At 37.3% G+C, this 24288-nt stretch overlaps 1 protein-coding gene across 1 annotated transcript in view; it reads left to right on the forward strand.

Annotated features, from left to right (window-relative positions):
* The window catches only part of wash1 (WAS protein family homolog 1), a 167887-nt gene that overhangs the window by 32195 nt on the left and 111404 nt on the right, over positions 1 to 24288 (forward strand). Inside the window, exons 2-3 of the mRNA XM_028809261.2 lie at positions 8711 to 8851; positions 16172 to 16283. Of these exons, the coding sequence (XP_028665094.1) occupies positions 8712 to 8851; positions 16172 to 16283 (252 nt within the window). The 5' untranslated portion in view covers position 8711. The remainder of the gene's footprint in view (positions 1 to 8710; positions 8852 to 16171; positions 16284 to 24288) is intronic.

The following is a 24288-nucleotide window of genomic DNA, read 5'->3' on the forward strand; positions in this document are numbered from 1 at the left end:
TTTTTAATTTGTTGATATTTATTGTTAATAATGCTCTAGCGAGTGGAACATTCTAACGCACCACAGCACTGACAATTTCCATCAGCCAGTGCTCCAGATGATTTCAGCAGTGCTCACAAAGTTTAAATAAGAGTACAGATAAAAATGGCATGTTATTCAAGGTAGCAACAACTGCATTTTTTTCCTCAACCACTTTGAGATAACAATTTCATTATCTCACTGGATTAAACATTTTTCTTAGAGCAGTGTTTCTCAACCTTTATGGCTTTGGGAATCACTTTGTGAATCAGGCATGATTAGAACGGGTGAGAGGAGCCACCTTGGTGAAAACAACACAGTACAATATCACACAGTACTGTTGATTGCTTCAGTGGACTGGGGGTGTGCCACAGCAACTGAGTGCCTGAAATAACCCACAGTCCAAAAGTGGATGACCGTCATGTGGTCAAGAAACACTGTCCTAAAAATTGTGTTTAGACGTTTTTTTTTTTTGTTTTTTTTTTAATTGGGACCCTTTTCTGAGAAATATGTTTCTAAAACCAACATATGCAGAGCTGCCAAATCCTTAAATTCAGTCCTTTCTTTTTCTTTCTTTCATTCTAAAACGAAGCACCTCATTAAGGCTTTTTAGGGCAAATATTACATAACTAGTGAACCCGCGGCGTAGCATACGCAGGATAATTATTTATTGATGGCTGAACACTTCTGGAAAGACACAGTTGTCTAAAAGGAGTGGGTTTGAGGATACAACAGTAAGTGAATGAAAAGATGGAACTCTGGAGAGAGCAACATACAATTGTCCGTGACTGAAAACTGGTTTTGGCAGATACAGGCATATCTTTTTGAGAGTTTGGCCATGTGCCTTATTAATTGTCATCGCGAAGGCCAGTCTAACAGGAAATTGTCTTTGTGTAAAAGTAAAAGGCAAATTCGAATCTGATGGGGTGAAGGATATCCGGGGAATAAGGACAGTTTGTGAGGTAGCAGTTGTGATAGTTTTACACTCCAGTACATTGCGGTGAATGCTGGTAACAGACAGTCTAGTGCCATTACAGAGACCTTTTGCAAGCAGGAGGTTTCTGAGAAGCATGATGACTGAACCAATTTTAATTTTGAGTTTATGCGGAGGCATGCCAGTGGGAGTAAGACTATTAAGAAATTCTTCGGAGAATGAAAGTTGATCCGCAGGATTGTCTGTGACGATGGAGTCCATGCTCGTGAAAGTCACCTCGTCGGTAGGGATAAGTTTCAGCACTTGTTCATTAAGGTGTAGCAAGTCTTCGTTGGTGACGCTTAATATAGCTAGCGTGCTGAGTTGTTCCAGAGTGACAGTTGAGAAGTCGATGTCGCCATACAGTTGTTAAATGGGATCAGAAATTAAAGGAAAACAATGTGAAAGCAATGTCAAAGGTGTTCCATTTTTCCCGTCTCCAACATTGTGCGAAATGTTGTTCTTCAGGAAGAGCTCTCATATTTGTTGTCAGTGTAAGAACATGCATGTGACGCCACAAAGGTTGCTTGTTAATGCAACTGGCAACAGTAAGCGCGTGGGAGCCACGCATAATGACGGGGAGTATTTGTCGGAAATCTCCACCCAATAGTATTGTTTTGCTTCCAAATGGCTGCGTGTCACCCGTGAGGTCACGTAATAACCTGCCAACTGCCTGGAATGCGTATGCGTGTGTCATTAGCCCCTCGTCCCATATAATAAGTTTGGATAGTAGAATATGTTGAGCATGTGGCGAGGTAGGTTTGATGTTGCATGTGGAAGTAGTATTCAGCTTCAACGGTATTTTAAAAACAGAATGGGCAGTTCGTCCACCCGGTAATAATGTTGCAGCTATTCCTGTAGATGCTACGGTTGTAGGAATGTTTCCCCTAGCTCTGATGGTATGAATCAGGGTTTTGTACACAAAGGTTTTCCCTGTTCCTGCAGGACCATCTAAGAAGAAGCATCGGGGATGGGAATTGCCATATGCAGCGTGTAAAACAGTATCAGCAGCATGTTTCTGTTCTGTGTTGAGTTTGTCGTAGTGTTCCATAGTGTGTGAGTGTTCAGCCTGAGCGTCGAAGATGGGAGATAAATGACACAGTGGAGGAATGTCAGTGGGGGGTAGGTGTAATTTGTGCAGGTTGAGGCCATGTGGTTGCAGCATCTCATTAATGTCAGCGAGAGCATACATGCAAGCGGTGGTTGTGGAATATTTTGTGAGAAAGTCCTCAGAAAGGGAGAGTTTGTGTGTCCCAATGCCGTGGAACGTTGTGTGGTTCGCCGAAGACACAGATGAAAACGAAAATTTCTCGCAAGAATCGTGGCATTCGTATCTGGGATGCCTCTGAAAGAGTATCATGCCATATCTTGTCGTCTTTAAGAAGACCTAATTGTTGGCAAGCTTCTTTGAAAGTATCACATTCGACGCCGTTGACTGTTCGTAGATGGTGGAAACTTGTGACGCCCACAGAACGGGTAAGGAGAAGTCTGAGGTAATAACATTCGGTGTCGTTAATGGCAACAACAGGCATTCTACCGATCACTTTTGTGCCTCCTCTGATTCTCTTTTTCCATTTTCCAGAGGATTTTTGAAATGTGTAATGTTGGGGAACATCAGTGTAATGTAACTCTACAGCTTCAGGATCTGTTTTGTTGAGTTCAAACCATGCTAACAGCATAGTGTTTTTGTTGGCTTGTCTTTATAGTGCTTGTTCCTCGTGACCCTCATGAAATAAGATGATTTGTTGTTCCGGCAAATTAACTGGTAATCGTGTAATCACGTGAGATTTTTCTGAAAGGCTGTACTCGTTCAAACGCCACATAGCCTCAGGAGCACTAACATACCTACCATCAAGGAAAGTCTGTATTTCGTCATGTTGGAAAATATCATCGGCTGGCTCCCTGTGAAGTGCAATGGATGCAGCGTCGTGTCCTTTGTACACATACTTACAAAGATACTTGATACATTGAATGGACGCACAATCTTCAACGTTAATATGAGCATTGAGTTTCTGAGAAAGCCACGGATTGTAAGGAACTATCTAACGGTTGTCGATATCGTATTTGCCAACAATGGCAGTTCTCCCTTGTCTTCGGCGGTATATGGGGTATCCTTGTGTGTTTCCTTGAGTCTCCGCGTTGAAGTCTTTCGGGAAATTTTTGGTACACGTACCGTCTTTCATGCAAGGTGATTTGGTGTTGAGCGTGCCACAGGGACCATGCACCATGCATTTAGTGACAATTTGGAAAAGTCGAGGGTGTATTTCAGGATTTGAAAGCTCAGTGCAGACATATTTGTCTATATCATCCTTGGTCCTTATTTTGGATTGTGAGTCAAGTGTAAGTAACATATGGCAATGAGGCAATCCTCGTTTTTGGAATTCAATAACGAAGATGTAAGCGAGAACATTGTTGAAAATATTCTTTTCCAGAATATCTGTTAGAAAGTGTCGCAGTTTGATATGAAAGACGCGAGCAACGATGTCGGGTCTGTGTTCTGTTTGCTCATGATGGGAAATGGCGTTGTAGATTTCCGGCCAAGCAGGATTGCAGGTGAAGGTTAAGAATAAGTCTGGCTTTCCACATTTGTGGACAATTGCCATCGCGTCTTGGTAGTTCTGTTGCATGTACCTTGGACTGCCTTGAAAGGTAGAGGGAAGAATGATCAAATGTCCAGGGCGGAGGTCATGGTGTTGTGCTTTCGCAGTGACAGCATCCATAAGTCTCCTGTATTGCTCTTCACGCAAATCTTGTTGATGGGACTGTAGGTAATGTAAACACACGCCTTCTGTTCTGACATATGCGTCGACGATGTATTGCTGGAAGAGTTTGCCACTGGAATGCAAGACGCTAAATGAAGATCTCATGGCAAGCCTGAAAGCATAAAATTGGAGCTGTGTAACTCGTGCTCTTTTCGCGGTACGCTTTTCCTCAACATGGGTCAATTGTATGTGCCAGCCTGGATCTCCGTAAGGGAACAGCAGTGGATAAACCATGGGGTCACAGTTCATATTGAGAACAGAGATACGCTTGCAAGCATCTCCCCTTGGGTATTTGCAAATGTCGAGTTGTGCAGGAGGTTCCCCGGCTTCACCTACAAAGATAGCAGCAACATCAGTTTGACAGGATGGGGCATTATACCTTCTCATATTCAGACTTGGATTTTCCATGAACGCCATTCGTACAGCAGTAACAGGGTTACTGTGAGTGATAATGTCATGCATTTGCATGTAAGACTTTGCGAAGGGATTAACCTGTTGTATCATGTTGTCTAGTTGCAGCAACAAAATGTCACAGCAAGCGCTATTACATTCCTTTTGCAAATGTTGACTGGTAGCCTCAGCAGAATCGAAGATATATAGCTGACCGTATCGTGGTGACGTGTCAGGATTGGTATGTAAAGGAGAGACCTGGTGATAAATTTGACCGTGGATTCTGAAAGCATACGGTCCTTGTCCAGATGGATGAGCGTTGTGTGTGCCCATTGACGCGAAAGCTAAAGCAGAGTTGTATTCCCTGATATGATCACAGTAATTTCGGGACAGCGGGTTCTTGCCAGGTAAGAGGTCTTCTAAAAAAAGAGGAGGTTTGGATAGCGGTGGCAAAGACACCTTGCTGGCATGACAACACTTAGTGTAATGTCCAGATGTGTTGATCTCTGCTGGCTAATGAAGAGCATTGCAAGAAGCACATAGTGCGGTAGGTAGGCCAATGTTATGTTCTTGGACGTGAATGGTGGTATCTTCTTGAAAAGCTGCAGAAAACTGAATGCGATGTTTGTGCATGAACGATTTAGTGCTGTGTTGACACTGAAAGGAATTGGAATGAGTGTTTTGAAGCATTGCTGGCAATGTTCACATTGCATAATTCGTTCAGTGGAGTGTGTTTTTAAATGCGTGTTGAGATATGTCTGCACTCGGAACGTTTTTGAACAAATGGTGCATTGAAAGATCTGTTTGGAATGCGTTTGTTCAGTGGAGTGTGTGTTTAAATGTGCTTTGAGATATTTCTGGTGCATGAAGGTTTTGGAGCAGTGTTGATACTGAAAAATAATTCATCAGGGAATGTGTTTTGAGATGGTTAGTAAGATATCTGCGTGCGTGAAAGTGTTTGTCGCAAATTTTGCATACAATTGTTTGTGTTGAATGGATCTGCACATGGTTGTGGAGATCCATCTCACCTGTGCAGTCCTCGTTACAAAATGTGCAATTGAAGGTGAGAGTGGAATGAGTTTGTAAGTTTTTCTTGAGAGTGCGAGTTGTTTTGAAGCATTGCTGGCAATGTTCACATTGCATTATTCGTTTAGTGTTGTGTTTTTTTAAATGTGCGTTCAGATATCTCTGCACTCGGAAGCTTCTGGAACAAAAGGTGCATTGAAAGTCCTGTGTGGAATGCGTTTGTTCAGGGGAGTGTGTGTTTAAATGTTTTTCAGGAAGAGGAGAGTGGGCAGGTGACGTCACATTAGTGTGGCGAGCACATGGGTGTGCACCCTGTGTGCACATACCGACAGTGTCAAAAGATGTTACCAGAAGGTTATCACGTGTGTATTTGAGAGGCATGAGAACCTCGTAATGCCCATGATCCAGAGGATCGCTAAAGAGCAGGGATATGGAAAGACGTTGGGCCGGATTGTAAACTCGAGGAGAGGCATGAGGACATTCTCGGAAGTAAATGGTGATAGTAGCTGGAAGCATTTGGGACATTGCCACAATTTCTGCCTCGCCACCATAGACTCCGGACGTATTCATGTAGTCAGCGTATTGTTCAGCAGACTGTATAACAATGCTTCTGTGACTAACAACAACAGACACCACGTTGCTGAAGTTATCCCAATGTTGGCAAACAAAGCTAACAGCCATGTTGCGAAGTTTGAGAGCAACAGTTTCGTCATTGACATTTTTCCAGAAAAACCCAACTGATAGAAACAAACAGTTACCTGATGCAGGAATTTGTATAACATTGAAAGAAGTGTTGTTTCCATGAAATACATTTGAAGCGGTGGCCATGGAAGGCAAATGAACAGTCAACGTGGCTCACAGCTGGATGTGGACTGTAGCACAGACCAAAGCGAGTGAGTATGTGTTTGGTGAGCTGTTGGGGGCGGGCACATGAGTAAGCCGTGCCTCAAGAGCGAGGGTGGACATGGGAGGATGTTTCGAGTTGGCGGGCGGGACTCTGAGGTGTGTTCCTTTCACGTGGGAGGAGGGTTAGAGTATGTGGGTGGGGCTTTGTCGTTCCTTTCCCATGGTTTGCGATGGTGGACGCGGTCGTGTGTCGTAACCGAAAAGAGTAATGAAAAGTAAATGTGGCTCAGAGGTGCATGTGGACTGTAGCACAGATGAAAGCAACTTACGGGGTGGTTGGTGAGTTGTTGCGTCTGGTGTGAATGCCTGGAGAGCGAGGGTGGACGTGGGCCGGGGAATAAGGAGTGTTGGTGGGCGGGGAAACGTTTTCCGTGTTCCTACATGACCATCTAAGAAGAAGCATGTTTGTCGCGGATGCGAATCGCTATATGTAGTGTGTAAAACAGTTTGCGATGGTGGACATGGTTGTGCGTCGTAACCGAAAACTCAACGTGGCTCAGAGGTGCATGTGGACTGTAGCAGAGACAAACGCGAATGACGGCGTGTTTTGTGAGTCGTCGCATCCGAGTTGGTGGGCGTGGCTCTGTGAGTTGTCGTCCTATCCCATTTGGTGGCCGTGGCTCTGTCCTGCGTGCTCCATGGGTGTCTTGCTCGCTGGCGGCTTAGTGAATTATATATATAGATTCATTGAATTGGAAATGTCGCGCTTTTAAAGTTGTAAGTAAACGCACAGACATCAAATGCATTGGAAACATTGCTGATATATTTCATCACTCTAAAAATGTTATAGCCTAAGCTATAACTTAAGCAGAAACACACAGATCCCAAAGAAACAGTAAGGCAGCATTTGTACAATGCTGTGATCTGTGACAACAACTATGTAAGCCAAATTACCCCTGTGGTGAAAGTGAAATGCAGAGAAAGAGGTCCTGCAGAGAAGAACCTCTTTAACTACTTAACTATAATGCATTAATAGATACAGAATGTCTTGCTGGTGCTGTCCTATTATTTTGCTCAAACATGCCATCTGTTTTATCATTTTCTTTATATAGTACATTGAATATCTTAAATTATGCAATTGTGCCAAATTTAAACTAATCCTAATCCAGTTTTGGAGAATACACAATTTCAGGCAGTGTTAATGAGTTTAAGTAATTTAAATATTTTTTAAATTCTTTTTAGTCATATCCACATTTAAGACCTTTCCTTGATATTTCCCATAAATATTCATCAACCCATATAGGTTTTTCTTACTGCAATGCATACATAATATAAAGCACAAACATACATGCAAGAAATGTTTAGCTTTTCTTTCAGCAACGTGAGCTGTATTGAGGCATCCTGTTGTCCTCTGTTACAAGCTCCGATTACACGGCACTCAGGTAGTTATTGACAGGATTGTATCTGACTATATCTAGCCATTATTTTTCCAATTTTAAACACATTCTGTAGTTCCTTCCCTCAGAGAGGTTATGTTTAATGTCCCCACGACCCATTTTAAATTGACAATGTCTAGCTTGCCTATATCTTTCTTACTCGTGCTTCTCTACCAATTGTCGTTGTTTCAAACCCTCACTCTTTGCGTTATTAGATTTATTTTAAATCAGTAGTTGAAACTGGAAAATAGATGTATGGGTTTGCAATAGAAAAACATTACTAATTAAAAGTCTCATTTAGTGTAAGCTGTCCTAGTTCAGAGTCTTCATAAGAAATATGATTTATGTCATCTGGTAGAAGTACATAATAAATCACAATAGCTGAATGATATACAGTATTTGAAATGTTAAAATGTGTGCTTCAATTTAAATGTTTAAAGCCTAAGTATTCTCAATAGCATCAGAAATTTTCATTTATCACTCTCTGATAGAAGTCAATAGAGGGCTAGATCCCTTGTAAAGGATCAAAAATAACATATTTGTAATCACTGTCTTTGAAATAGTCTAGAACAATACCCCATGTACTTATTTTTGAAATTTGTCATTTGTATCCTTTTCAGAGTGGCTTTTGGAGGGATAGGACCACCAGTAAATAATCAAATACTAAAAATATTACCGTACTCATCATCAGCAGCCTCGAAATAACATAAAATGACACTTCACATGCCTGTATTATTGATCCCCTTTTTTTGACGTTTTGTGAAAAGAAGTAACTGACCCCTTGTATCTTATTAAGTAGTGAGCTCAACTTCAAGACCATCTGATCATTTTTGCTGTGTTCAATCTATATCAAAAGGGTGTAATTTTCTGCTCAAAATATCGTCCAAAAATGGCCTATTTATGTGGATTTTTCAGTTATAGAGAGCTGAAAATAAGAGGAAACTCTAAAAAGCTCAACTTCTTGTATACATGCATCAAATTGTGTATTATACTGTATGTGGGGATTTTCTTGGAGGAACTGGACAAAAAAACAGTAGTTATTTCAAAGAATTCATTAGTAATTCTTATGAACACAGTGAAGTCTGTTATAATCCCATAACGTTCTGTCTAGAGTCTTGTCTTTTTTATTGACAGTTTGAGGTGTCGTTGGAATAAATAGTAATATAAATGAAGTAATCAAATATCTGTTTATTTAAGTGTTTTGGTGATGTTTCAAAGTCTCCTTAAAAACACCCATTATTTATTTTATTTTTTTGAAGAATGACACAGAAGCACTTTCTTGAAGGACAGGTTTATTCTGTTCCACTGATTCAGCCAGACCTGCGCCGTGAGGAGACAATTCACCAAATAGCAGATGCTCTTCAGTATCTGGAGACGATATCGGCTGACATCTTCACCAGGTAAAGACTTCTTCTGTGTAATAAGTATTATTTGATCATTGCCTCCAGGTGTAATAAACAAGGTGTATTGCCCCTTGGAATAAATGGTAATTGGGTATTTTCTGACCAGGACCTGGACTAACTCCTGCTCTCTACCTTGGTGGAGATGCCTAGTGAAGTACTTTTACATCCTTGGGAATCCTAGTCTTCGTGAGCTTTCCTCACCATGATGCTGATCTTATTTTTTTTTCCATTCTAAGTAATGCGTTATTTAGTTCCTTTTATTCAGCTCCAGCATACGTGGTCCATCCAAACCCCCAAGATTCTCATCTGCATATTTCTTCTCACCTATATAATGTGATTTTGACTTCACAGAGTTGCAACAGTATTTATAAGTGTAAGTGCTAGATAAATATGGTATATGTGCAATACCCAGAGCTATTGGAAAGTAAGGATCAATTCACTTACTAAACAAACAATACAAACTCAAAACAAAGATGAAATCGCCAGTAACCACAGATACATGAATATTGAGAAATTACTGCAAAAGTTTGTTCTAAAACTATGAAATCTGCTGTTTTTGTACCTTCCTGTGTCATTGACATATAGAACAGATTCAGTGTTAATGGGATGTTTAAGCATTTATGCTGTACTGAATTCACTTAAAAACCGTTTCCTCCAACATTTTCGGGTAGCGCAGTTCATTTCAGTGTTGACCCCTATTGCTACCTGTGTTGCTAGGCCTGGCTTGGGGCAAGTAAAAACAAAACTTGCACATAGGGCACTTCTGAACCATGTCTGCCACTAATTGTTGATCTAAACTTTGGTAAATTTTGCCTTTTAATTTTTAATTAATTCTAATTAAATAATATAATGTATATTTATGCACTTTCAAAAAACGATTTTAGTTGCCTATCTTCTTTAAAAGTGACCTGATCCTGTAATATTGGTGTAATCTCTGAAATAATAAAAAAAGAAATTGATGTGCAAACTAGTATCACATCAAGGAGACATGCTACAACAGTAATATTTTTAGGGCCAGTAGCAATGCGTGAGTTAACAGCCTCCCCCACCACTTTTCAAACTCTAATGGAAGCTGTTAGGAATTCATGTCACTTAGTATAGGCTCAACAGAGGCAATGCCACCTCACTGTCACGGCTCACAGAATCACAGCTCCATAATTGTGTTTTTAATGGAAAAGGAAAATAAATGAGAAATTGCCTGGAGTTCCATTACAAGTAGCACTCTCTTGTCTCCTGGCAGTATTAATATAAATATAAAGAAAGATAATGTGATGATCGATGATTTAACTAAATACAGCTCCCAAAGGAGTTCATGTGCAGTAAGAATGAACATCTGGTTCCTGCATGATGTGATAGTACAACTGGAAACTTCTTTACGTGGTTTCTCTGTTTTCTTGTTACAGACATATAGTAGTGGTGACAGCTTTATAAGACCAAACAATCTGGAGTGTAATAAATGAGGTACTCTTGTTATAAGGAGCTATAATGTATGAAATGTTATAAGGAGCTATAATGTATGAAATATACTTCACTATTGTATCTCCCTCAAAATGTTTGGTGTATTATGCTTGAGGCAAAGTTATATGCTCCTATGACAACAGAATGTTTTCTACTGAATTATCAGCTAAAGTTACAGTGTAACTGCAAATACTCAAAATGCAGTTTTATAATGTATTCACCTTTGTATCACTTTTGATTTCGCAGCATAATTTAACATTACAAAAATCTGTATTCTCCAGAAACCCCAGTGAAAGCATTTCAATTGCAAGAAATTGCATAATGGCATTCAGAGAATAGTTGGCATTAAATAACAGTTTGCATTGACTGTTTTAGATATAAAAGTAAATTAATTTATCTGCAGATGCACATTAATATGTATCCCTTATTTGTACTGTATGTGTAGCTTCATTGCACAGTGTAAGCTTGCTGCCATGGTAACATAAGTGAGCCACATGACATTTACAAGTTTCACAGAGAAATTAAGTTTTTAGCATTGTGATCTCACAAACACAGAAAGTGGATTTATGTTGTGAGCAAGGTTAGAAATTTCATTCTCCAGTCATAAATTTAATTATTTATAATTTTTTTTCAAATTCATGATTTAGGACAGGGCTGTTCAATTACAATTTCAGTTGGGCCAGATTTTCAAAACAAGAAATTTAGCTGGGCCAGACATTTTCAGCAGGCAATAAGCAGCAGTTAATGTCAAATTTTAAATCAACACAAATGAATGTATTTAAAAACAAGTAATTTTTATTCATTGTTACCCTTTTACCTTTGGTAACATCTGACATAAACACATCAAAAATATAAAAAAGCACAACAAAAAAGCTATAACTGAACAGAATCTGAGGTAGTAGCAATACTTATAACCATAAAAAAATAAATATTTTGCTCACATCTGACCCAGGCACATCTCAAAGTGCATAAAATCAAATGGGTGGTCATGATTCATAGAAGTTATAACTATTTTATTCACATAGTTTTCATCACTCATGTGACAGAGGTGAAATCTGAGTTCCACAACAACGCCTTTCCTGTTGTAATTGTTTCCCTGCCCCCAGAAAAACAAAACTACCTGAGTATATGTTTAAAAGAAGGCACCACATATGGCATGAAAGTGGATTGGTACATTTGTTTTAATGATTTGTCTTTAAAATGTCTTTATACAGAGTTCTAGGGTGTCATATAATTAATTATTAATTATAATTATTACTATTATTATTTATCTTTTACTAAATCTTATTTTCCATGTTTCTTTTTTTTTATGAGCTCCCATTGAATAATTTATTGGTAACAGAACATATAGTACGCATTCCACAATGACTGAAGTAACAACTAATAAAGTGCCATTTTTGATACGATTTTAACAAAGTTTGCAGTCCGCCGTCAATCACAGAGCACCCCGGTAAAATGACTGTAATACACATTCAACCTTAAAATGCAGACTTCATCACATCACTGTGCTTACTGAAACAGCGGGCAGGCTACTGCTTATGCATGTTTACTGATGGACAGGCCGGCATTTTGTATGCAGTATGCTTTAAATCAAAAGAGAAACAGTATGCAAAGATATGTGAACACAAGTAGATTGGTGACAATCACACCCTCAGTGTGCCGCTCCAAATCAGAACGGACAATTGAATTCCACAGGGCACAGATATATTCATAACAGTGGACCTATATGATGGGCAGATGAATTTCAAATGGTTTGCATGCCTTTCTTTTGTTTTGATGACTGGTTGCATCATATTCAGCCCTTCATTCATTATTCCGGCACAAGCGGAACCAGCCTCTCATTGAAATTCACCATGTGGAATACACGGCCGTCCCATCAACAGCGCCGTGTACTTACAGATATTTTCTCGCGGGTGTTTTGAAGTAATTTTTGCCATGATTTCATCATACCCAACACGGGATATAAACTAGCCTTTATGGGACTCACAGATACGCAAGGGGGAGCCCGTATTGACACATGTTAACAGCACATCCGCTTAACAATAAAAATAAAAATGGCCTTTTGCATGTTACAATATAATTAGTTTAAAGTTTCAATGATTTCATTTGCAACTAGCGAACTAAGTTGAAATGATAATCGCCATTGCCTGTTTTTGATTGCGTTTGAGACCATTTTAGTCTGGAGCCCTGGTGGGACCACAGACTGGGCCACTTGGGAGTTACTTCTGGGCCGCATGTGGCCACCGGGCCACCATTTGAATAGGCCTGGTTTAGGATATTATGCATTACATTGTGTTTTTTTTTTTATTATTTTTTTAAAATTATAGGCTTGTGGTTGGGTTTACCTAAAATTTTTTATTAATACTGTTATAGCTGTCCTTGTAGAATTATATTTGCGTGGTATATTTACATTTGTTTAATTTTCAGAAAACACTTTCCATCCTTTTTCATTTATTATTTGAAGCACTCATGGTGCAGTAGTTAGTATTTCTGATTTATAACTCTGCCCCCATTTAATCTGAATGAGGGCCCATCAAGGGACCCAGCCTTCTACCCCATCCAGGGATTTTTTTTTGCCTTGCATCCGATATTTGCTGGGATAGGGTAGCTGCCCCATGACCTCGCCCTAGATAAGCAGGCTTGGAAGACAGATGGATGACTTTAACGTTTGTTCAGTTCTTGTTGCTTAGTTGTCTCCCGCGTGTGTGCTCAATATTTTCTCTCACTGAAGCACACGCATGCATTATTAGTCTAGCAGCAGCAGGCAATATTTGGTTAAATAAAGAAATAAACTGCTGTAAAAAAATTAAGTGATCTTAGGTGTGCTTTATTGAGTTATTATTGTCCAGTTACTAACAGAACAGAGACAGAAATTTACATCTAGGCTTCAGCAGTCAATAATGTCAATAACGGCACTTAGGAGTGACTTTCTGAGGTGAATCCACGCATCTGGGGCAGAAATAGAGGCGCAGAGGAAGATGAATGGTGTAGTTGGTGACATGAAGCATGCTGCCAGTAAAATTTTAAATGACTGAAACTCACTACATTTTTTTGGTTTTGGTTTCTTACATCTTACTTTGTGCTGTTTTACCTAACAACATAGGAATGTTGTTTTACAATATGTGTGTAATCTCTAGTGGGTCAATACTCTTAACATTTTTGGCTTGAAAAATGAATGTATATGGCAAGTTTTAAGGCTTTTCTTTATAACCCTTTTACCCTTCACCTTCATTATTAAAGTGCAGCCTAGTTATTTTTTGTAATATATAAAATATGCTTCACTTTAGAATGCAATTTAATATGGGAAAATAATATATATCATGATTGCAAAGAATTAACTGACTTGAAAGTCCTGAACTTATCCTTTAATATGCAAATAATATATTCTAAATATAATCCATACTTGTTTCTTAATCTCAGACATTTCAAAGTGAATATGAATCTCAATCTTATCACAGTACCATCGAGTCTATCATCACTTTTGGCTCCATTACTTTTCCGAACAATCAAAGTTTATAAAGCTCCAAAGGTTTAATAGACACCTAGCCAGAATTATTGGCGCTGACCTGGATGATTGAATATAGGTGTGTCAAAGTGCAATGAAGACACTGGAAATCATCTTGGCAGTTGACTGACATTCATTACATGCTGTACTTCCTTTCAGTAAATTAGGGAGGATAGTCACTTTAGTTAATTCAATCCAGGAATTCCATTCTATAAAATTCCATACAGCATTTTAACAATAAAACATCACAAGTAGCAGGGTTTTACAGGTATAGATACCATTTTCAGAAGATTTTTGAATATGTCTAGTTCAAATCTTGTCAACTAGTCTTATAACTTATTTGACTGGTGCCATTTTGCAAGACAACTTGTAACATTTATGATACAATTGGTTATATTTCTTTTTGGATATTCAATTGGAGCACAGGCAGGTGAAGTGACTTGCTCATTGTCACACAGTGTCAGTAGTGGGATTTAAACCCACACCATCAGGGTTTAAAGTTCAAACCCTTAGCCACTAAACCACACTGCCTAAACCTTAGGTTAACCTTTTTGTCAAAGACTGGTTTCTAAATGATGTGAATGACTGTGTCTTTTGTGAAATTTTAACCCTTTGTGTTTATTGTTTTTGTTCTTGTCAGTGTAAATGCAAGTGAGTATACAAAATTTGTGACAAAATAAAAAAAAAACTAAATCTTAGAAAATTGTTCTGTGTCCCTTTCTGTTTGTTAAGCTTACTCACTTCTTATTTTTGTTGTTAGACAAATGTAAGAATTAATTTCTTACAGTCAAAGTGGATAATGAACCTAAAACAAAATTGTAATGGTTAAGTATCTTGGCAGCTGCAGATATATGTTACAGTAGAATTTATTTTCATTTGGGCTTAGATAAAAAAATAATAATATCCATCAATTTAGAAATTCATTTAGTTGTAGGTATATTTGAAACTGAGTCAATAGTACACTACATTCATAGTTTAGAACATACAGAAGACCCTTAAAAAACATAACCTTTTTACATTAAGAAAATTGAGAAACTGATGCATTATTTGTGTATTGGGTATTAATAACTAGCCTTTAAGAAATAAAACAGCAAGTTTAGGGAACAATGTATATCTGTGTAAGAAGTGTGGCATTTTAGCAGATCTATAATGGACAGAAATTGAAATAAAATTGTAATCAGTTTGAAAATTTTAAATTGTAATCTATTAGAAAATACTTCACTGATTAATAAGTATTAGGAGAGTACTTTAGATCATGATCAAATATTTTTATTATTATTCTCCTGCCCTTTTCATCTCTTATTAGTTCTGCCACTCCAACTACTAAACTCCCTTGAAGTGTGAGCTAGAAAAAAAGTAAAAGAAATAATATTAAGATTAGGTTTTCATTTGTAAGCCAGGAAATATTTAGGGGAGCCTTTATATATTTTTCCTGCAAATCATTTAAGGTAACTTAAATATAGATTTGTAGTTACAGGTATATTCTGTTAACAAGATGTGGTGTTTTTCATCTTGTATTTTAAATAATTCTGATAGTGATGTAAGTTGCAAATCTGGCACTCTTGATTAAATAAATGAATAACAAAATAGGCAAGGTCATCTTTTTGGAGGAATAGTAGATGGGTGCATCTACTGTTTTTTGCTTAAAATGAAGCAGAAGTAGTGATTAGTAAGAGATTTGTGTAGAGGAATGTATATAGGCTAACCTAAGGACAAAAATGTAAGCCATCTACGTAGACACCCTTGTTGTGATATATGCAGGAATTACAGTGTAAACTGCTGTGTTCAGTTAGTAGAAAATGAATGAAGATAATTTCCAGGCTGAAAAGGCTAATAGATGAAGACCCTTTGATTGACATGGTCAGTTGAATAGGGTTGTAAAATGCTTTTCAGAGGAGACTTTTTGGAAATGTACTTTTTCACAGTAAAATGATCGACCAATGGGGGTGTGTTTACAGTGTTTGAAATTAAAAGGGAAAGTAGAACTTCTGATACAACATATTTGTGTATACAGTACTCTTTACTGTACACATCATTTTATCAAAAATACATTTAAATGTCTACACGAGACAAGTGCTTTTAGGCAAATGGATGATCTTTGCATAACACTGACTTTTACACATAGTTAGAACTAGCTTTAATCATATAATGCCTCTTTCTAAAAAAAAAATGTTTCTTTAATAAGATTCTGTGTGATATTTTTGTTTTGGAGTTTTAGCATAACAACCATACAAATGTACATTATTTTATTGTTTATTAAATTTCTAAACACCATTTTTTATTTAATGTTTTTTCTTTATACAGGAACACTTCTGCAAATAAAACTGCTCAGAAAATTTCTTATTGTTTTTCAGGGTTTCCCTTAATGTTGAAAAAAATCGGAACCATCTACAGGCAGTTACAGACCGCATAAAGCTTGCCCAAGCCCGTATTGATAAAATTAAAGGGAGCAGGAAGGCCATTAAGGTATGATTTTGAAAGAATGAATCAAGAGCATTTCACAGTAATGCACATTTGACTTTTTTTTTTCTTTTCTGCTTAATGTTGTCTCTGACGTGAAGATTATAGATTTGGAAACAGGAAAAATGTAAGATATACTTATTAACAAATTACTGAAGGTAAATATCTAAATAAGTATTAAATGAAAAACCAATTTGTCAAAAATGAAAACTCAGAGCTTAAAATTTTATTTAAAAATTATGTCAGGCCTTTATAGTCATTTTAAACACTGTGTATATTTATGCTACTTTTATCACCTACAAGGAGGCAGTGGCAGCATCACTCTTTTCTGAAGAAGCAAACTTCTGGATTGCTTATTAAACACATTATGCTCAATTCACATTATATGAAAATTGTTATTTTATTCACAGGGAAACATTCTGAAAGTGTCTTCCTCAGCCATGTCAGTATCTAATCACAATTAGAAACTTAAAAAAATGCACTTAGCTATAAATAAATTCCCGGTTGTTAATATTGTCTGTTGTTCATGCTGAGCAAGTTAATTTTTTTAATATCAATGAGCAAATAGAAATAATGAGCTGGAAACAATAGCAGAATTTCTGTAATTTATAATGGAAACTTTACAAGGAGGAAAAAATATTTTGTACGAGTAATATCTTTATTGCAGGCTAGACTTAAATGTGAAATCTATATGTATAAATGTATATTTGTATGTGTATATGTATGTGTGTGTGTGTATGTATGTATGTATGTATGTTGTAACAGATTAAGGCTTTGTCCACCTCTTGAACCCTCAGGTACCACTCTAAACACCAGGTAAAAGTATAACAACTATTTATTTTGTTGTCACGTGCACAAAGCACTCTCCACACCACACTACTCATATACTACAATTCTCTCAATACAAATAACCAATCCTCCTCCTGTGGGCTTTCCCACAGTCCTTTTATATCCCCTGACCCAGAAGTGGTTCCTGGCCAAACCCACAAGTCCTTATTCCCTCCGGGTCAGGGTAAACAGTCCTTTCTTCAGCCCGGGAGCACGTCGTTCCTTCCTGTCACGTGATGATGACGCACTCCCGGGTTATAGGGCACATAAGAGCCCGCTAGCCCCCCTACAGTGACTCCCGGTGGCCCCCAAGGTATGCAGCAGGGCTGTGTATAAACACTACATAGTCCATGAGGCCCTGCTGGAACTCTGGGCACGATCATGCTGTCGGGAGAGCTCCTCCTGGCGGCCTGGGGGTGAGGGCCGGAGTAAAATGCCGGCAATCCACCACTATGTGTATGTGTGTGTATATATATATATATATATATACATACATACATACATACATACATACATACATACATACATACATACATACATACATACATACATACATACATACATACATACATACATATATATATATATATATATATATATATATATATATATATATATATATATATATATATATATATATATATATATATATACAGTGCATCCGGAAAGTATTCACAGCGCATCACTTTTTCCACATTTTGTTATGTTACAGCCTTATTCCAAAATGGATTAAAGTTCATTTTTTTCTTCAGAATTCTACTGCAAAGAAACTGCAAAGCCTAAGTTGTCATATGCTGATGGTTTAAGTCTCTCCGAATGATACCTGGACCGAAATAGAAAAAAGGGAGTGTATAGTGATTTTTGGGACACCCTGTGTATGTGTATATATATATATATATATCTGTGTATATCTATCTATATATATATAGAGAGAGAGAGATAGATATATTATAATATAAAATACAAAGCTGATTGACATACTCACTCACTTACTCATCAGCAAAAACATTATTTCCCATTTAGTTCAAATGCTGAAATTTGGTAGGATGGCACATCTAGAGCAGTAAGTATCTGCTAAGAAAGGACATTTTATATTTCAATATTTAAGGGTTAAAACTCCCCAACAATAAAAGAACTAAATGCTCCATAGTCTCACAAACACTTTTTTCTGTAATCCCATAATCCAGAATTATTACAAGTTTTATTGAAATTTAACCAACATGTATTTTTTTATTGGTCCGTATTTGTCCATAATAATACTGTTTCAAGTACACTATGCTAACATGTTGCGCAGCACTGACAGAAACCCAAAGAGAAAGTGCTGGTGGCCTCTATACAGTGTACCAGTAGATGCAAGTGAAGGTCTCCAACAGATGAGTGGTGTAGGCCAATAGGGTAGACTGATGAGAGAAGAAGGGGAGGTGTCTTACACAGGAAAAGTACACAACATTGAACAGTGAAGTGGAAGAAAGGAGGAAAGTGCTTCTAAAAAGCTGTTATTTCCATAAACAACATCTGTTTCAAGTTGTGTATTGATTTTGATCAATTACAATGGAATCCCTTTTAACTGACAACATGCAAATTCCACACCCTATCAAAAGTATAAAGAGGGATGGAAATTGCTTTTTTATTGTCATTGTATGAATATGGTATAGATGTGGTAGGTTTGGAAATTTGGCATCAAATTGTCCAATTTGTAGTGAAACAGTGGGTGTAATAAAAAAAATTTCTCTTATAACACAAATAGTGACAATTATAATAATGATGTAATGTATATGAATGAAATGCAAAAGACCCTCAACCTACGCTGCCACTTGTGAATTGTTAGCTGCATCACAAATTTTTACAAGTGATGTATTATTTGTTAAATTTAAGAAAACAGTCTACCAGATAAAGATTGCACTCCACAGTAGCTTTTATGCATAGGTCATTTTGATGTTTAATTACCAACCTATTATTACTATTGATCTTGCTCAAATTCACAATTGGTTACACCAAACATTGCAATCAAGTACTTTTCTTGCATATCTGTTGTGAACGAATTATCTCAAAACTTTTCTAATAAAAGAAGGACATGTATAGCCAATATCAGACAAAATCAAAATCTGCTATATGTGTTTAAAAAATGCCAAGAGCAACAGGGTTGTGGTTGCCACATATACACAAAAACATATTAAAGTGAGCAGACATACAAGTTAAAAAATACATATTTGTTTTGACTCAAAAATTGCAGTGATGGGTTTAATTATAATTCACACATTGATTATGAATCTAAAAAAGAACATTGATTATGAATCTAAAAAAGAAATTCTTATGGTGTCTTTGACTTTTAAATGCTGATATTGTTGTTATTGTGAAGAAAAACTTAGTCTCTCTTCAGAAAAGACACTCTGGATGAGCAATCAGAATAAGACTTTAATTGCATAGAGCACAAAGCCATCTCAGTTGAAAGAATTGAATTCCTTTTGTTTGGCACATCTCGTGTTTTTTACAATTTCTTATCACAGCCTTGCTTTTTTACATTTCTCATAATTATTTGACTCCAAAATCAAAATTGCTCCATTCCTGTGGCTTTTCTTACACCACCAATAGTTTCTTATGAGAAGCAAGCATAATTGGTTTCTAGTACTTCACCTATCACAAAGAGTGCCAAAAAGTGGTTGCCACCGGGCCTAGGGAGTGATCATCCCCATATTACTCTTCCCATGTTCATTAAAACATTTCACACATTCCAAACCTGGGGATAATAAAAATGGTAGTTTTGCAGTTAATTAAAGGAAGTTAAAAAAGTACTTGCATAAGCCATTGATATTTTTTACATTTTACTTGACCTAAAGATGTCTATTACAGTACATGATTTAATTTAACTGAGATTATATTGATACATAGATTTAAATTCTTTGTATTGTACATTGAAATTGACCGATGAACCACTTGGAATGTGTTGCAAAAGTGGAAAAATCAAATTATCACCTTTTTAAAAACTTACCAGAGCCTATTAAAAAGGTTAGTATTTGGTTTACACCTGGACTTGGAATATTTTTTCAGTGCTATAAGAAAATATAATAGTGCATTTCAAACTACATCATTTGGGGCAAAAAGAGTAATCAAAGGCAAATTTCTTTATGCTAAATTTTAAAGTACAAGGACTGGTGTAATACTGTTGTCTTAGGAAATTTCCCAGGCAAAGCCAGATAACAAAGGTTGTCAATATGTAAGATCATAAGAACTGTTCACAAGCAAGAGGAGACCATTCAGCCCATCTGGTTTCTTTGAATAGGTAATGGATACGTTGTCACAATAACTCATCCAGATAATTTTTAAAGAATGTCAAGATTTCTGCTTCTGAACCACATGCCGTGGCGGAACATAAAGGGGCTTTGTCTCTGACGCTGACTTCCAAGGTTCGATCCCCGCGAGGGGATGCAGTGGTGGTGGGGCGGAGTGTTGACTCTGAGGCTAAGGATCTGTGCTGGTATCCAGAAGGTTGCCAGTTCGAGATACAGCAGTATTCATAATGGCACTCAGTTTTGTTTTAATTATCTCCCTTGTCCAGAGTGTCTCCCATAAATGATCCTTCCCTTTTAGTTAGTTTGATTCAGATGGTCTCTCTTGAATTGATGTTACTGGCCCAGCACACCACAGCGTAGAAAATCACACTGGCCATAACAGTGTTGTTGAAGATGTGAAGGCTGTCACATCCCACATTAAAGGAATGCAGTCTCCCAAGACTCCGACCTTTCTTATATAGTTTATCTGTGTTATGAGACCAGTCCAGCCTGTCATTGATGTGAACCAACACCTCTCTACATCCACTACCTGAATAGTGACCAGACATAGAGACTGTTTGTTTTGTTGATGTTTAGTGTAGACAATTCTTTCTGTACTAAGAAACAAAAGTTTTTCACCTGACTCATATACTGTCTCTCTCCCCTTTATCAATACACCCCATATGTGCAGAATCATCTGAGAATTTCAAGGAGGCAGGATGTTCCTATGGTCTGACAGATAGTTCATTATCCACGATACCATAGGCTCATTCACCTGCATATTTCTGAGTTTACCCCTTAACAGGAATGGCTGGATAGTATTGAAGGCATTGGTGAAATCAGAAAACATAATCCTCACAGTGCTGCCAGCTTTGTCCAGGTAAGAATAATAGACCTGAAATAGGCTCTGCACAAAGCCATCTTGGTTTAAGACTAAAGATCATTCAAGGGTTTGCTACTAGATTGACTTTATTCCTTAATCAGTATTAATGATTTATAAATAACATTTTTCATTTCTTTAAGCAGTAGTGGCAAATCTCATCACCCCGTAGGGTTTGTTAGTCTTGAATGTACCTACCGTGTTTCCCTGAAAGTAAGACCGGGTCTTATATTAATTTTTGCTCCAGAAGGTGCACTAGGGCTGATTTTCAGGGGATATCTTATATTTATTCATGTACAACAATATACATTTATCCAAATACAGTCGTGTCATCTTCTTCTGGAATATCGTCATAACTCTCCACATTCAAACCCTGAATTCCAGCCTGAATTTCTTGCTACTCCAGCCACTTTTAGGATCCTCCAGGATCGATGTGCGTGCTTCGATGTTTGATGAATGGGTCGATGTGGTGAAGCAAAATGCAGACATACAAATGTATTCATGTTGCTTTTATATTCAAGTGTCACATATTCCACAAAGTAATGACGCGATACATTTTAAAAGTCTCACATACCATCTTCTGTGCTGTCTTTTTTTCTTTTTTTGCACCTTCAAAATACCATCAGAATGTACAACGGTGTATTTGAGCCACAGAGAAAAATAAATAAGGACATAATGAAAATGTCTATTTTGTGATTAAAGTGGAAATTTCGGCTTTAACCTCGAAATGTCCACTTTAACCTTGTAGTTTATCATTAAAGCAGACCGTTGTAAGCAACATCTTAAAACTGACCAAGTTGTTAAATCGCTATGCTGTTCTGCGGCAAGCAGCAATAGATCGCCACAAAGAACACATTACATTTATAATATTCCAGCTCTCTGCACATTTAGAATTCTTAGATTTATTTAGAATTCTTAGATTTATACTTGATATCACTTTCATGATGAAATGCATTAAATATGTATGTTACATTTTACAGATAAATCATTAACTTTGTTTAAAAAATGAATACTGTTAATAGTTACACATATTGTGGTGGCATGGTGGCAGAGCGATAGCACTGCTGTCTCGCAGGGAGTCACGTCCCTTGTGATCCCTGCTTGGAGTTTGTGTGTTTTCCTGGTGGGTTTCCACAGTGTGCTCAGTTTTCCATCCAGGGACATGAAGGTTTGGGAATTTGGTGAAGCTACAATGACGCTAGTGTATGCGTGTGCTTGTGTTCACCTTGCGATGAGCTGATGACCCGTCCAGGGATTTTGTTTCTGTCTTGCGTCAATGCTGGAATAGGCGCATCCCCAAATTGGTGGATGTAATTATTAAACATCCTTTTCAGAGATATTGTGGTAAGGTGTCCTCGGAATTTAATGGATGTTTCGGACACACGCAATGCGTGAAGTATAAACCAGGTCTTAGGCGCCTTACTTTTCAGCTGACGTTTTTGACTAGGGCTTATTTTTGGGGTAGAGCTTATATTACAGAGCAGCCTGAAAATCATGCTAGGGCTTATTTTCGGAGTCTTATTTTTGGGGAAACACAGTAGTACTTACAGAATATCTGATTCTTGTATTTTAATCTTTAAACACAGAGCTTATTTCTACTACTTTCTGCATTCCATACGTTTCTTTTTTTATATACATATATGAAATACTATTTTTTTTTTTTCTCATATACTTCGTCAGAATGTATATTTTCTTCCACAGCAGTTCATTATTAAGTTTCTGTGATACTTGGAATGTCTTAAATGTTTTTTTCTTTTCTTTTTTTAACAATATTATGAGTCCATTTTGGCCATTTCATTTGTATTTTAATTTTGTTTTTGGAATATGTGTGTTTTAAAAGCAGCAGACAATTTTAATAGCATTGGGCAGAAAATACAATGTGTAACAGTATTAAGAGGTGGGTCACAATAAAGTGCACAGGTACAAATAGTAAACAAAAAAAAGAGCACTGACCGGTGTAATGACTTTTAAAACAATGTGAAAACCATTATTCTTTACTGCCTACACAGAGATCTGGACAAAAGCTTGCCAGCAATTGAGTAGGGAGTCAATTGTAAAAAGCATTTGTATGTTACATATAATTCAGCCATCACATTAAATGACTTTTCAAGAGATTTTTAGTTGGAGATTTAATTCACATAATTTTAGTAAATCTGTGGACATTACACCATGCTCCAGTGACGGCTAGTCATGTACTTTACTGGCATCCCCAGTGACACAACCTGACCAGTCTGCGAATCACCCTGACAAAATCACAGGTTTTATTTTGTCTTAAATTGCAGAGATGGGCTTGTGTGTGAGAGCTGATGACAATTACACTCATTGTACAATGTAATGCATATAATGCAGTCATAAGAAAAGAAGGAATGACCTTGCCACCAGAAGAGAAGCTTGTCTATCTGATGTCTTGTGTTTATTGTACCAATATTTAATTGTAAAAAGTAAAATACAGACCCAAGATTGTTGCACCTGGAATGCCTTAATTATAATTGTTTGTTATTGGCTCTCAGAATCTGGCAAATCTGCATTGGAAATCTGAAACTGTGCTGCAATGTCAGCACTGAGTCATATAAATTATCATCTCTTGTGTTTCTTAGTCATGTAATCTTGTAGCGGTCCGGTGCCATTAAGATTCACACCGTCAAGGAGATGGTGATTTATTTATTTTTATGGTGGAGATTCCAAGGACGCACCAGCGACCTTCACGCACTCACAAACAGAGACAAAAAGCAAACAGAAATAAAATAGCAAATAAAGAATGTATTAACACTAATAATGAAAACAACAATCCCACCCCTGTTCCCCTTATGGCGATTATACATTAAGTACAACAAAACACCCACAGTAAAGTCCATGAAAAACAGCAACGGGTGAAATGTAATGATGAAGATAGATAGTTCAGAGATACGCATGTTGAATGGGAATGTAAAGATAGTCCTACTGGTAGTTCCTGAAATGGTTAAGACGGGTGGACGGGTTCAGGAGCGCTCCTTTCTTTGCAGGATGTCCATAAATCCCCAGACAGTCCTCAGGT

Source organism: Erpetoichthys calabaricus, chromosome 1, assembly GCF_900747795.2.
Source record: "Erpetoichthys calabaricus chromosome 1, fErpCal1.3, whole genome shotgun sequence".
Lineage (NCBI taxonomy): Eukaryota > Metazoa > Chordata > Cladistia > Polypteriformes > Polypteridae > Erpetoichthys > Erpetoichthys calabaricus.